The sequence below is a fragment of the Nipponia nippon genome, unplaced genomic scaffold (genome assembly GCF_047370975.1).
Source record: "Nipponia nippon isolate SJK-2023a ecotype South Korea unplaced genomic scaffold, ASM4737097v1 scaffold_25, whole genome shotgun sequence".
Classification (NCBI taxonomy): Eukaryota; Metazoa; Chordata; class Aves; order Pelecaniformes; family Threskiornithidae; genus Nipponia; species Nipponia nippon.
The window spans coordinates 6,179,924-6,194,544 of NW_028262342.1; the positions used below are offsets into that span (position 1 = coordinate 6,179,924).

At 59.8% G+C, this 14,621-nt stretch overlaps 1 protein-coding gene across 2 annotated transcripts; it reads right to left on the reverse strand.

The window, feature by feature from the left end:
- Positions 1-1,746: 1,746 nt before the first annotated feature.
- Positions 1,747-13,713, reverse strand: PRELP (proline and arginine rich end leucine rich repeat protein). Of its 2 annotated transcripts, none has more exons than XM_009465606.2 (3): positions 13,425-13,713; positions 5,923-6,874; positions 1,747-4,061 (listed from the first exon to the last, which is right to left on the reverse strand). In XM_009465606.2, the coding sequence occupies exons 2-3, from the start codon at positions 6,857-6,859 to the stop codon at positions 3,883-3,885; spliced, it is 1,116 nt and encodes a 371-aa protein (XP_009463881.1). In that variant the 5' UTR covers positions 6,860-6,874; positions 13,425-13,713; the 3' UTR covers positions 1,747-3,882. The 2 variants fall into 2 exon arrangements, with proteins under 2 accessions (XP_009463881.1, XP_087618410.1); XM_087762284.1 differs by lacking the exon at positions 13,425-13,713 and adding an exon at positions 8,743-8,992.
- Positions 13,714-14,621: the final 908 nt, after the last annotated feature.

Sequence of the window (14,621 nt, forward strand, 5' to 3'; positions counted from 1 at the left end):
TGGAGGGGCTGCAGGCGCTTGCCCAGGGTCAGCGGCTGAGTCTGTCCCGCCCCAGGGAGCAGGGGCTTTGGTCCAGCACGGCTGCGGGGGACCTGGCCTTCGGATGGCACCTTCTGCTCCAGCTGTGGGGATGATGAGGGGGCAGCTCCTGCCCGGCAGCCCAGCATGGTGGAAACTGCTGCAAAGCAAAAGTCTGGGCTGGGCTGGGGCTGGCGGGGGGCCCCGGGGCAGTGGGGGCCCCGGGGCGGCTGTTTTGCTGCCTTAGAGAAGGAGCTGGTGTCCGTCCCGGTGCCCACTTCTTCCCTTATCCCCAGAGGCAGCGGCGTCTCAGCAGCCGCAGCGAACGCCTGCATGGATGGCGTCACCCAAAGGGTCGGTGCAAACCCTCCCAGCAGGAGGGGTCCCTGCTCAGGCACCCGCAAGTGGGGTGGGGGGGTCCCCAGCGGCAAGGGGGCTTGATTTGAGCAGTAACTCATCCTGCTCCAAACTGCCTCTCGCCATATCCAGCTGCTGCCCAGTGGGCCCACAGCTCCCTCCCCAGCACTGGGAAGATCAGCACAGATCGTGCTGGGGAGCCCTGCCATGCCCACCCCAGCAGCCCCACTCAGCCTCCACCAACGAGGGGTTTCCAGCCTTCCCCGTGACCCCACAACACGCACGGCGAGGGGAGAGCTTCCCACGCCGCCGGCCCAGGTCCCAGTCCCAGGGCAGCACAGCAGCTGTTTGCAGAGAGAAATGAGCTCCCTGCTTTTGCGGTGCTCAGCTCCCCCGGGAGACAGAGCTGACATGCCTGGGGAGGCAGGGAGTGAATGCACACCCGGGGGTGCATGATTCACGCCCCGATCACAAAATACAGAGATTTTATTCTCCAGCACAAAAACATACGGGGAGCTGGCTGCCTGCGCCTGCTCTGCACACACACACGCATCCCCCTCCCGCCAGCGTGCACGCTCCCGTGAGCAGCCCCACGCCGCAGCCCATGCGTTCGCACCCGCGCCCACAGCCGTCCTCCCTCTCCGCTCATGATTCACGTGGGGAGAGCAGCAGCAAGAGGAGATTTTTGAAGCTGCAGCGATGGGCAGAAGGATGAGTCGCTGCCTACACCCGTTCTGCTCGTGTGAAAACACGCACACACCCCGCACCACCGCAGCCCTGGGGATGGATCCGGGCTCATTGCTGTGGGTGGGAGAGACGCCTCCCCGCCGGCTGCCCCCACGCACGCCCTGGGGCCCCTCTGTGCTGCCCCCCGGGGCAAACTCACCCTGGGGACGTTCGTCCGGCTTCCCTGGGAGCACGAAGGTGACGTGAGGGCAGCTCAGCCCGAGTTCGTGCAACCTGCCCTGACATGCAGTGCATGCAGCTATTGGCTTCTGCCAGCCGGCTTGCGGGCACAATAACACCCATCAGCTGCAGCCACGGCCCTGGGACCCGCAGCCGAGGTCAGGCTCTCTTAATTAGCAGAGGTGCTCGTTAAGACAGGCACATGCTCCACAGCCTGCCCACCGCCACTCTGCAGGCGTGCTGGCGCTGCTTGGGGGTCCAGCCCACCATCGGTTCCAGCAGGGCACAGCACAAGCAGCCCCCGAGCCCACCACCCTCCCGCTGCGGGGACCCCCGGGGTCTCCCGAGCTCCCACTGTTGGAAAAGTTGGCCGCAACAGAGGAAATCTGGTCCTGAATGAAGCGGCAGCTCCCATGCAGCGAGGAAGATGAGGATGGATGAGAGAGAGGCAGGTCTGACCGCGGCTCTGGGTCCCTTGTGAATCATTTTATTTTCACTGCTGCGGAGAGTAGGAGTGAAAATACCATTAAGTTGAAATCAGTCGAGAACTACATATGTCTCTAGATATATCTGTACAGTCTACCAGTATATATACACATTATATATAAATATATACATAGGGTCTCCGGGTTTAAGGTTGAAACCTGTCAAACCCAATAAAGCCCACTGGAGGAAGATTTGGAGAAGAGACTTTTCTCATGAAAAAACAAGCTTGAATTAGCGCGGGGGTTTAATGAACCTTCCAGGGCTGGGAAGGGGGGAATACCCAGCTCGCAGGGTCGCTGGTGCGTGCCCCGGCTGCGGGGAGCATCCCTGGCCCATTCCCAGGGAGCGGACACAGTGCCCGTCCGTGCCCGTCTCGGAGGAGGGTCAGCTTTGGTGGCTGAACACAAAGGAGGTAACGGCTGGTTTCTTTGGTCTATTGCTTTAATGCTTATTTCAATTGGATTTTTTTTCCTCTAATGCTCGGCCTTAAATCTAAATCCTGAGAATCAGGAAGAAAAAAAAGAGAATAATACCCCCTAAACCCAGACACCCTATATATGCAGGTACAGCTATCAAAGAGGGAAGCGATACATGTCAAAACAGGGAGAAGGAGGAATAAAAAATAGCTTTATCCGAAAGAGTAATTCTCCCCTTTTCTTTTTCTTTCCTTTTTTCTAAAAAAAAAAAGGCAAAACCAGTCATGTGTGTTTGGTTCAAGAAAGCAACTGAGAGTAAAACTTCCAGGAGGTGGGAGCCAAGGCAGGAGGGCAGAGGGACCGTGAGAGCAGAGCAGAGATCTCACGGGTCAACCCAGCCCTGGCAGAGCCCGGGTTTACACCCACGTCAGCAGCCGGCCCCAGGTGCCTAAATACGGGGGCAAGCGTCCTGCTGGCATCGCCGCAGAGCAGCTGGCTCTGCGCTGCCCTCGGGGGGTCCCGGGCCCAGGGGAGGTTGTTGGCATCGGGGTCCTGCAGGCTTTGGGTCCTGCCCGCGCCGGGGAGGGCAGGGTTTGGCTGGAAGCAGCGGGGGGCAGCCGATGCACCGAGCTCTGCGTCTCCGCAGCACGGGGCGGGGGGATGCAGGATGCTGGGAGGGGGCTGCGGCACCGGGGACTGATGCTGCCGCGGGGAGCGGGGGGGGGATGAAAGCTGGGGAGGGGGCTGGTGTTGCAAAGGAGGGTGCACGGTGTTTTGTTGTGGGGAGGGTGCAACCCACACAGGGAGCAGGAGAGTCCAGCTCCGGCCGCAGGGGCCGGATGCCCTCCCTACTCCCTCCTGCCAGATTCACACCTCCAGGAGGGAATAAGCCCCTTGGCCTGGAGAACGATGCGGAGCCAAGGCCGAAGCCCCCCAGGAGGGCCCAGGCGAGAGGAGCGTGTCCCTCGCCCGGGGCCCTGGGACGTGGCTCTGGCCACGAGGTGTCGTTGCCGGTCCTGCCGGCCAGCGCCAGACCCAGCCGCCCTCCTCCTGCACGCATCCTGCTCCCCAGCCACGCAACACCCATTCGCCAGGCTGGCATCACCCTGAGCCCCAAGGCTGCGGGGTGGCCATCTGCACCCTCAGCGCACCAGCCCAGGGCATCCCCGCTCCACCTCCGTCACTGGGGATTTTTCCCCAGGGACATCGCAGGCTTTCCGGGTGCAGCCACCCGGAGCAATGATATGGCCCAAGTCCTGCAGCGAGGTGGCCCCTGGGCTCCCTCGTCAGCTCCATCCGGAGATGCTTTTGGCTAGAACCGAATCCAACCTCCTGAAACTCTGCCGGGTGGAAGGGGAGAGACAGACCCAGCTCCAGGGCTGGCCTGGGGTGAGGGCAGAGAAGGCAGAGCCCACAGGCAGGGAGCTGGGGCGAGCGTGGCAGCCACCCCGGGCTGATGCTGCGACCTGGGACGGCTGCTGCAACACGGTGCTGTCCTGCAGACAGCGGTACCCAAGGACGCACATGCTGCGCGTGTCCACGGCCGTTGCAGGGAAGAAAGGGGAAAAGGCAAGAGGGATGGAGACGGGGTGTGAGCAGGGGGAGAGGGAGGCAAAGAGGGTCCCACGTGTCAAACACCGACAGGGGTCGAGTCTCTGTGCAAAGCCAAGTCCTGGGAGAGGTGTGCTGCTGGGCAGGGCTAGAAAACCACGGACTGCAGGAGGCGGAAACACATCATCAGGTCCAAGGGGATGGGGGGCTTCAGGAGGTTCCCGTCCAGCCGCAGGTACCGGAGCCGGGGTACGCTGTCCAGGTCGGAGGGGGAGAAGTCCTGGATGGACATCAGCGAGGTGGGGCAGATCTGCGTCCCATTGATTTCTGCAGGGACAAGAGGAAAAGCAGGCTGCAGGTTAGAGGAAAAGGAGACAGAGAGGGATGTAGAGACCCCCCTCCCTGCCTGCCCCTGCCTGTCGAACCCCAGAATGGGGTTGCTTTGCTACCGAGGGGAAGAATCCCCAGCCTCCCCCAGAAGACAGCGCATCCCCAGCGAGAGGAAAATCTTGCTTTTGTTCAGAAATGAAGTAGGTCACGTTCAGCCAAAGCACAGTAAGGGATGCAGTGTCATTTGAGAGAGAAAAGGGATTATTTCAAACATGAAACCTGCCGAGCCAGCCCTAAGCCTTCAAAGAAAACATCAAGGAAACATGCTGCAGCACCGTTACGCTGGAGATAACGTCAATAACCGGCTCGTTGCTCACTTCTGGATTTCCACGTGTTTCTCCCCACCCTGGGGCCTGCGTTATGGAAAATAAACTGGGAGATCCTTATGTTGTTACCCAACTTCAGGGACTGAAACCTTATAAAAGCTGGGTAAAATAGGCAAAAAAAGAGCTGGGACATGATGTGCACGGCCACGCGGGCGTCTCTCCATGGAAAGCCCTGGCAGGACCTGGGTACCGGTGTGTCTGGAGCCAGCAGCAGTCCCCACCTTTGCCCCAAGGTCCCCCTTGGCTCCAGTTTGGTGGTGTTTAAATAAAATACAGATTAACTGGCATTTGAACCAGACGTTCATCACGGCGTCATTATGCCCTGGCAACCGACTCCGGTGACCCCCTGAGAGGAGGGATGTGGCTTTGTGAGGGTTTTGTCCCTTTCCTTGGCATCACATCCCATAACGCTATTAGGGCTTGCCTGCAAAGAGCAGCTTTCTTGCTCGTCCCTTCCTGGCTCATTTCAGTGCCCTGTTTGGGCAGGAGCCGGCCCGCTAACGCTGCTCTGTGATTTTACAGCCCCTCTTTGGCAGTGGACCACCCTCACATACAAAGCCACGCACCACCACTGCACAATAAACACTGCGGCAGGGAAGTGCTTGTGTCACACCACTTGTGGGGACCAGCGTCCTGCTCGGCGGCTGCTTCGCAGGCCAGTAATGCCCTGGGTGGGTCCTGCAGCCCCCATACACCCCACTGCAGCCAGAAATAGAGGAGCCCAGCACACTTTTCCCGGTGCACGTGGAGGGTTTCTGGCAGGAGTGCCGCATTCTTGCTTCCCCGCGGATAGCAAGGACAGCAGGTTGCTGGACCTCTAATAGCAGAAACATCTGGGGTGACCAGGAATGGGTCTCTGTCTTCTTCTCATATGTGCTAGCTATGTTTACACATTTCACAGGCCAGCACCTCTCCCATGAAACTGCAGTGCTTTGCCTGCAACGGTGTGAAACTGCCCCGGCTGGTTTGCCAAGGCAACCTCCATCACAGCCTTGTTCTCCCTGTTCCTTCCTCTTCAAGGCTCAGCTCGAGAGCTAAGCTGGGTTATTTCTAACCATCTTGACTGCGTATTTGGCATCTGTTCTTAAAATATGTGCACAGACTCTCCTTTTTAAATATCCCTATTTCTGAGCCCTGCTGGGGAAGTAACTATTTAGATGGCAGGTGGCCCCAAAGAAGAGCTGCCCATGACAATGAACAAGAAAAGCCCTGCAGCACCAGGGGGATTTTAGCCCTGCTCCTCAGCTACCACCCTAATCCTCAGGCCATCCTTCCCCACCTGCAAATCCATCCCCCTTAGGGCCTTGTTCACCTACAAAGACCCCCCAGCTCATCTCACCACTGCATCCCCCTTTGAAGAGTTCACATCCCACTGAGTGAATAATGCCCTTCTTCAACGAAACACGTGCCATCCCCAAGCCCGTCCGTTCCCCCCCAGACCTCGCCGTGGCCTCCCGGCCAGCGCAACTCACTTTCAATGGAGTTGTTATTCAGGTAGAGGTGCTCCAGCTTGGGGCTGATGAAAGGGACATTGGTGAGCTTGTTGTGGGCCAGGTGCAACACCAGCAAGTTGGTGAGGTTGAAGGAGTTCTTGGGCAGCCCCTTGTCAGAGATCTGGTTGTAGTTGAGCCGGATGAACGCCAGGTTGGGAAACTCCTTGAAGTAGTCACTGGGGATGTCTTCAATGTTGTTCCTGTCCAGGAAGAGCTGGTGGATGGCACTGGGCACCCCGGGGGGCATTTTCCTCAGGATGTTGTGGGCGAGGTTGAGTTGCATAAGGTTCTTGAGTCCCTTGAAGGTGTTTTTGTTGAAGACCCCATCGCTTAGCTTGTTGTGGTGCAGGTCCAAGAGCACCAGGTTCTCCAGCTTGTTGAAGACACCAGCAGGGATCTTGGAGATCTGGTTCCTGCTCAAACGCAGCTGCTCCAGGTTGGGTGGCAGGAAGGCAGGCACCTCCTTGAGCTGGTTCTTCTCCATGTAGAGGAAGATGAGGTTTTCCAGCTTCTCCAGGACCCGCCTGTCCACCTTCCGGATGCGATTGTTGTCTAGGTTGACCCATTTCAGGCCCGTGGCGTTCCTGAAGGACTCCTCCGGGAGGTCATCGATGAAGTTGTTCTGGAGGTAGAGGTAGTGGATGCGGGACGGGATGATGGGGACCTTCCGCAGGTTGCGGCTGTCACAGTAGAGGGCGGAGGGGAAGTCTGGGGGGCAGTAGCATTCCCGGGGGCAGTCGGGGAAGATGGAGGGGGGGCCCGGTGGCAGGGGCGGAGGCAGCTCTGTGGGCTCCACGGGCTCAACGAGCTCGGGAGGCGGGCGGGTGGGTTTCCGGGGAGGCTTCCTCCGCTGCCCGCTCACCTCCGAGATCAGCACAAGAACAAGCGGGAGAAGCAATCTGAAGGCCACCTTCATGGTCCAGATGTTTCCCTGAGGGAGGCACCAAGAAGAGGTGGGTTAGGAAGCACCCGATTTAGGTACCGCATCATCTCCCATCTCCCCCATCACTGCAGTCTCTGACAGGCGGGAATTTACCCCACATCCCTGCCAGTAACCTGCTATTTTCTCTCCTTCCCCTTGGAAGTTATCTTTAAATCCAACCCCTCTCTAGAGCGTGAGTCACTGAGATCCCCTCTCTCTGGCTCAGCTTTATGCCATTGCGGGGGGGCGTTGGGTTTTTTACATTTGGTTTGGGCTTTTTTCGCACATCACCCCCAGCGCTGCCTCGCAGAGCCTGGACCGCCCCGGGAGTCCCAACACCGCTGTGCCCTCTCGCCGAAGGATGGATTGCCCCTTCAGAGGCCTTGATGGATTAGGCTTAATTTTGCACTTGAGCCAAAAAATCAATGATTCAGTAGGAAATTGGCTGAGCAACAGTATCGGGAGGCCAGCAGCAGTTAAGTGGGGCAGCAAAGATGGATGGTCCTGTGCTGCAGGGACAAGGATTTAATGCAGGACAGCCCATTTTCAAGGCCGTGTGATAAAAAGGCCATTTGCAAGATTATGCATGGGCGATACCAAAGGTGTTCAGCTGTACAGCTCCCTGTGCTGCCCAAATAACTGATCCATCGCCTCTAGTCCCACTGCAGGGTGCTGGGCTGGGATTGTTATTTGGGGAGAGTCCCAGTAGAAGTGGGAGGTCTGGAGGGATCAGGCGAGGTCTCTGCTTGCTCCTAGCCAGAGGGCCTCTCCTGGACACCAGCCCAACACCCTGTACAAACCCCCTCTCCCTCTGGGTCGTTACCAAGCCCGTGAAGGCTGCCTGTCCCATCTCTGCCCTCCCTGCTGCTGCCTGGAACAGCAGCAATCGTCCCTGCAAGACTGTTGCTGGTAGCTCTCCAGCCGATGCTTGGAGGATGGAGGGATCCAGCTTGTTGCAGACGAGCTCCCCAGAAAGCCCCATGCAGAAGGTGCTTTGGATGCTCCGACACTTGCCGGGGCCAGCTGGAGCAGGCCAGGCTGTGGGCTTCCTGGGCAGATACCTCGGGGTGTTCGCCAGGCTTTTCCCAGCGGCATTTGTCACCCCAGCAGGAACAGAGCCGAGCTGGATGCACGGCAAGGCAGATGGAGGAGCTCAGCAGAAGCAGGGTGGGAAAAAAGAATCAAGTGAGATGAGACAGGGAGGAAGACGGAGAGGAAGATGAGGAGACTCAGAGGAAGATGGATCTCCTGGGGAAACAGAGCATCTGCCGTGGGAGCCAGTGCTGCTGGACAGGAGTGTGGGGGCAGAAGCCTTGGTGATGCTGAAGCCGGTGATGCTGATGCTGGAGAGAAATCAAGCTCTCCCGGCTCATCGCGCTCTCCCATGCAACACGACAGAGTTGAGCTTGCAGCTTGCCGGTGCGCAGCGCTGCCGTCACGCCTGGGGTCAGTGGCACCTCGGGCGCAGCCAGCCCCGCTCAGCCCAGCGTGCCCGGTGGGAGCTGCAAACATCGCATGTGCCTTTGGGCAGCAGCAGGGAAATGTGCCCAGCCCTCATCCGATCAGCAAGCGGCACAGACCAACGCTGCTGGGGTAGCCCCTTTTGCGTACAGCTTCCCACCGGGTCCACATCCCACCCGGGGATGCCCCTAGGGCCCCTCCATGGGCCACTGCTCCCAGAGCTTCGCCAGCCCGGCTCCCTTTGAAGTGATCCCACACATTCCTGGGGCTCCATGTAATTGATTCTTTCCAAGTAATGGCTCTTTCTCCAAGAAAAGATCCTGTTCTCACCCCCCCTCCAGGCCCAGCCTGTTACTTTCCTTTTTGCCGCACTCCACTCCCATCTGGCTCTGTTTAACCCTACAAGCCTCACATGCCTGCTGTTTTCAATCAGAGCTCTGGCATCTCGCTGGGGGAAGGGAGGAACAGGGGAAGAGCAGCGGGGCCGAATGCTGCCAGACATTCAGCTCAGCAGCGCTGCAGCGAGTCCCCTTTGGGGATGTACGTGCGTGCTTCTGTGTTGTGAGAGTTCAGATCCAACGGCGGGCTGCAGAGAATGGACAAATTCGTGACAGAGAGCTGCTCTACGTGCACTCCCCTCCCTGGCCCCGCAGCACTCCGCTCCTTTCCCAGCCACGTCCCTCCCTGCACGTGGCTCTCCCCCCCACCTTGTCCCAGACCTTTCCATGGGATTTTGCCTCAGCTCCAAAACTCAGACCTGGATTTTAACACCCACAACGCTCGGGGGAGCGGTGGGGGCTGAGGTCTGCGTTTGGCCCGTTGCAGAGTGAGGAGGCAGCCAGGACACGATATTCCAGCCAGTACATGCTATGATCCGGGCGTTCGGCTCCCTCCTCGCGGAGCGATGCTCAGCTCGGGCCACCCCGGGCAGCGTCACAGGGAGGGTGGGGGACAGGGCAGAGCTGTTGCCCCGTGGGTCGAGGGAGCTGCCTGAGCTCTCAGCCCTTCCAGGAACACCCTGGCCCCACACAGCCTGTGCCATCCCCTCCGCATGAGGCTTTAACGCTGCAGATGTTTAGGAACTCGGCATATAGCAGAAATATCGAGCCAGAAATTCAGGCTGGAGCGTGGCAGCATCATGTGGCATTTGTCAGCACAGAAGGAAAGTGTCAGGAGGCAGATGCAGCCCCTTTTATACACTGTGCTGCCTGCAACCCGCTGCCACATCCCCATGGGGACTGCCACAGCCCCTTTGCCATCGCAGCCAGGCAGAGCCAGCGCTGCCGTGGCCTTTCTGTGCTGTCGGTCCCCACCAGCCTCTCCCTGCAAAGCTGCAGCTCCCCGCAGAGGCTCTGCCCGCCGCTCCCCAGCCCGCTCAGGGAAAGCAGGACCCACTGCCAAGCAATCTGCCAGAAACCAGCTCACAGCCAGCAGTCCCCGCAACAGCCCCGCATCCAGAATAACGTCCTCAACAGGGCCGCAGCCGGGCTTTTTGCAACAAGCCTGAGGCCACCACAAGCTTTACAATTGCCTCCAACACGCTGGAAGGTTCAAAGCCAGCTCTCCCTGGACCCAGCACAGTCGGCAGTCTGTTCTCCATCCAGTTTCATGCAGTTGAATTTACTGGCGTGAATGCAAGAAGCCAGATTTCAAAATTCCACACCCTGATTCTGCACGAGCACTGGCTGCTGAATCCGCGGCCAGAGCCACGGCACAGCGCCTGCTCTGCAAATGCCTCCGCTCGACCTTTCCCACCTCTCCCTGGCGCACAGGACAGCTCGGATCCCGGGTACCCACAAGGAATCCATGCAACTGGAATAAAGTTAAATCATGAAGCAATGAATGCATTCAGGAAACCAACCACCTGGTGTGGAGAAAAGGCTCGATTCATGGACAAAAACAGTTCTGACACCTCCTGAGCTGCGGGCTGGGCTGAGCAGCTTGGTCTGGGTGCAAGACCAAGGCACCCAACAGATGCCAGCCCAGGGTTTTTCCCAGAAAGAGGCAGCTGCTCCCTCAGTCATCCCATTACAATTGACAAAAATTCGGCACAACAGCTGGAAATTCCAGCCCCAAATGCCACTGGTGTTTGCTTTCCAAATAGTTTATCTCCGCTGCATCTCCCTAACCCGCAGCGCCCAAGCAGTGCTCACTGCCAGCCCCGCGACTGGTGCCAAGGGCAGGCAAAAATCACAACCTCTGGGGCAAGAGCGAGCTATGTAAAGGTCAGGGGAGGATTTGTCACGGGCAGGGTCCCGCTGCTCTCCCTTGGGTGCCTCCTGCCCTCCCTGCCTCCCCTTGCAGCAGTTAGACATGCAGAGAGCAGCAGCTGGCCCTGCATAGTTATCACCAATGCATCGGGGACCCCTGCTCCTGTGGAGGGGCTGGGAGGGATAAAGGGAGCTTTTAACTTTGGGAGGAGAGGGGAAAGACTAGATGGCTGGGCCAGGGATCCTTTCCAGCCTGTTGCCCATAACCCTGCTAGCTCCCTTCACAGCTTTTCCACTGGGACCCCCAATTCCCATCATCCCTGCAGCCCCCAGGCTGGAAAAATGCCCCCACCCAGCCTGGGAACCTGCATGTTGGAGCAGAACAAGGAGGGCAAGCTAAAAATAACCAAAAGGAGCCAGCAAAGCTCCCATTAGCTTCCCTCGCATCCAACCACTGCAGCAGCCTGTTCATGTCTCTGCAAGAGCCTGGGTCTGATCAGCTGTAACCAAAACAGGGAGCTCTTTATCCAGCGGCGCTGGAGAGCTGGGAATGGTGGAAAAGGGCTAAATACAGCACAAGCCTGTCCTCGGAGGGGAGGGCAGACACACTGTCACCCAGGCGCCCGCAGGCTCCCCTGGGGAGCAGAGCCCTGATGCGACAACTTGCTCTTCCCTCGCCCTTTCCCAGCACTTTCCCAGCGAGAAGCGGAGCCGCAGGCAGCCGCTTGGCTGGGGCCGGGGCCAGCACGGGGCCGAGGCAGCCGCAGGGGCTCAGCCCCGCTGCGTTTCTTCTTGCGGGGATAGCGCTGTGGCCATGCAGGGGATGGGTGTCCCAGGAGACCCTGCCGGAGAGCAGCCTGGACACGCTCCCAGGCTCTTGAACAACACTTTTGGGCTCAGCCCTAGGACTGCAAGACGCAGGGATGGCAATGCGCGGCTCCCGCATCCCGCTGCGCGCCAGCAGCATTTCCTCACTGTCCCACAGTCACCAGACTCGTTGCGAAAGGCTTGTCGTGTTCGCTGCTCCCTCCAGCAGCCTCCTCCCACAGCAGGGTCCGTGGGAAGGCAGCCCTGGCAGAAAACACCTTTCCGCTGCCTTCTCCGTGTCAGCAATTCCTCCCTCCTCCGCCTCCCTCGCTGCGTGTCCGGACCCTTCCCGGGGCTGCTCCCGGCTCAGCCCTCCCGCAGATCTCTGCCACACACGGAGGAACTGGCTGGACACAGACAAAAGCAAATCATGGGAGAAAATGTTGCCAAAGGGCCCGCAGCCCGGCCCCGAGCCCGCTCCCCACGCACGCCCTGCTCCCCTCCAAGCAGATACCTCCCCTGGGCTCTGCTTTCTCTAAGGGTGGGAAACTGCTCTGATGCCTTATCAGCTGCTGCTGCCTCATCCCTCCCCTCCAGCCTCTTCCCGAGGGCAGAGGAAACCTCCCACCACTGCACTTTTATCTCTTCCCAGGTGAAAACACTCAGCCGCTCGCCCCCCCTTTCCCCAGGGAAGCAGCGACACCCAGCACCCTGCGCTTCTGCTCCGCACCGCCTGTCCCGGGCTGGCCGAGGAAAGGGTGCTTCCCGGGAGGCAGCTCCGGCAGCTTGCGGGATGCCATCGGCCGAGCACCACATAAGGAAGGCCAACGATCGCAGGCTCCCAGGAAAGTTTCCAAGCCCTCATGGGTGACATGCTTTGCGTTCAGCTGCCAAGGGGACGAATTTCCCCTTTCTGCCCTGTAGATGCTTTTCCTAAAACTCTCAAACAGGCAGGGAAGGGCAGGTTTGAGATGAGTTTCTTTCACACAACGAAATCCTTTCCGCAGGACCTCAGCGAACATCGCTGCCCTGTTGCTGCCTCCCATCACCTCCTGCCTCTGCCGGAGCAGAGACAAAGAGCCGGCTCCCCACGGGACCCCCACGGCAGCTCGCCCCACGGTGGGGTGCAGGGAGGGGGCTGCCCCTCTCCGCTGCCTGGAGCAGAGCTGGCTCAAATCTCAGTGACCGAGGCAGCAAAAGTGGTGTTACACGCCCTGGGAATGGGCTACATGATCCAGGCACGGGCAGGAGAGCTGGGTTTTACCACCGAAATTTCGGGCAGAAAACCAGTTTGCTGAAAATTGCAGCTGAGGTGCTGTTCAGCTGCTCTCTCCCACCTCGCTCTCAAAGCGGCGCGATGCTGGTCCCCTCCGCAGGGCAGGGAAACTCCCCGCTCCGGCGCAGGGGCGAGGGGCTCGCACAGCCCCCCTCCCATGGGAGCAGCCCCCCACAGGCCCCCAGCCCCGGCCGTTTCCCCAGCCCTTCTGCAGATCTGGCTGGGAACAAGGAGCCCGTGCTGAGCACGGGGACGGCACGGTGACCCGGTGCTACCGGAGGGTCCTGGCTCCGGAGGTGTCTGCGCCCCTCTCAGCCTCTCCCCATCCTTGCTTTCCCTGCTGCTTCCCGAGGCATGGCTGCCCTGTGCAGCCCCCCAGCCCCCCCAGCTCTGCCTCCCCGGCTGCAGAGCCAGAGCCGAGCGTGCGTGGGGTTGAGAGGGTGCGAGGGCACGGGTCGGGGCGGGGGGGACACAAGGGGGTCCTCGCCCACCCCCGCAGAAAGCGACTGGCAGCAGCTGCGACGCGATCACACGCGGGACTTTCCTCTGCAGCCCCAAGGACCCCCCCTCCACCCCAGCCCCACGCTGAGAAAAACTCTTGCAAAGAGAGAAAAAGGAAGGAACAAAGACTCCAGCTGCTGAAGAACAGAAAAACCAACAAGAGGAGAGAAACAAAAAGGAAGAGCAGACGCTGCTTTGCATGTAAGGGAGGCTGGCGAGGGCAGGAGCATCGTGGACCAGTGCAGCGTCCTGGGTTGGAGGGAGGCGAGAAGAGCCTGGGGGAAAGCACCTGCCCACAGCTTACCTGTGTGCACCTCTCCCTCCTCCTGCCTCTTATTAATCCCCAAGACAAGTTTCTCTCTGGCTGTCTGTCTCCCTCCTCCGCCTCCGCCTCCTCTCCGCAGGGCCAGGAGTGAGCCTCGGCCGAGCGCGGGGGTTTTGTTCCTGGGAGCCGCTGGCCGAGGGTGGGTGGGAGTGCGGGAGGCGGAGGGCTGGGACGGAGGCACGATGACAACAATAACGTCTTTATCTGGCAGCCAAGCGCTGCGGGCTCTGCTGCGCACACATGGCCTGCCTGCCGGAGGGCTGGCGTTTAATAACAATTCCTTCTGCTGCGGAGGCTGCTCGGAGCCCGTGTTTAAAAACAAAGCTAATTAATAATTTAAATAAGCCCTTCCCTTGCCACGGCCCCTGTTCCAGCAGCGCGCGTTTGGGACGGTGCTTTCCAGCAACACGGCTGAATCGCAACGGGGGTGCAGAGCAGTGTCACCGGCAGCCTGTCCCCAGGGCTGTCCCACCCGGGTCCCCCACCGACAGAGTCACTTCCAGCTGCCCCCCATCCCTGCTGAAGGCAGCCAGCCCTGTGCTGGGGTCTCTGCTCCTGCCTGGCAGATGGCACCATAAAACATGATGCAGGGTTCATTCGCTCCCAGCTGGTGATAAGCTTTAATTTAAAACCTGATGGCACTTAATAACGAGAAAGGAGGGGAGCCGCGGCGGTGCCGTGCAGCTGAGCAGGCCACGGGCGTGGGGCCACCGGGTTTTGCATGGAGCCTCAGCCAGGTCCCGGGCTGGCACACTGCTGTGCACTGAGGGGACACGGCCCAGGGACCCCCGGGGCTCCCGGGTCCCTGCTGGGGCAGGGGATGTCCCCGCCTGTTCGGGGATGCTCAGGGTGGACATCTCTGCTCCAAGGAGCTCAGAGGCGGCCTGGGACCTGTTGCATGTTCACAGCTCTCAGACACAGCCCAGGCATGAGCAAGGAGTCCCGGGGGGCACAGCAGCCACAAGGATCTCCCTCCTGCAGGCATCCCCGTCCCGGGCAGCCCTGAGACACAGGATTCAGGGGTCCTCTCCAGCCAAGCTGATCTGCAGCAGGGGCCAGGAAACCTGAGCTGCTTTGGCCCACTGAAAACCCAGTCCAAACCTTACCAGAGCCTGGCAGCCCTCCAGGAGGGTCCAATCCTGCACCCCCACCCTCAGCTGATGGTGGCTACCAACA

Excerpts from the sequence above, each read along its gene's own strand:
- PRELP (XM_009465606.2), bottom strand. The coding sequence starts at position 6,859 with ATGAAGGTGGCCTTCAGATTGCTTCTCCCGCTTGTTCTTGTGCTGATC. Across the intron at positions 4,062-5,922 it reads GAATAACAACTCCATTGAAA|AAATCAATGGGACGCAGATC; the intron begins GTGAGTTGCGCT and ends TTGTCCCTGCAG.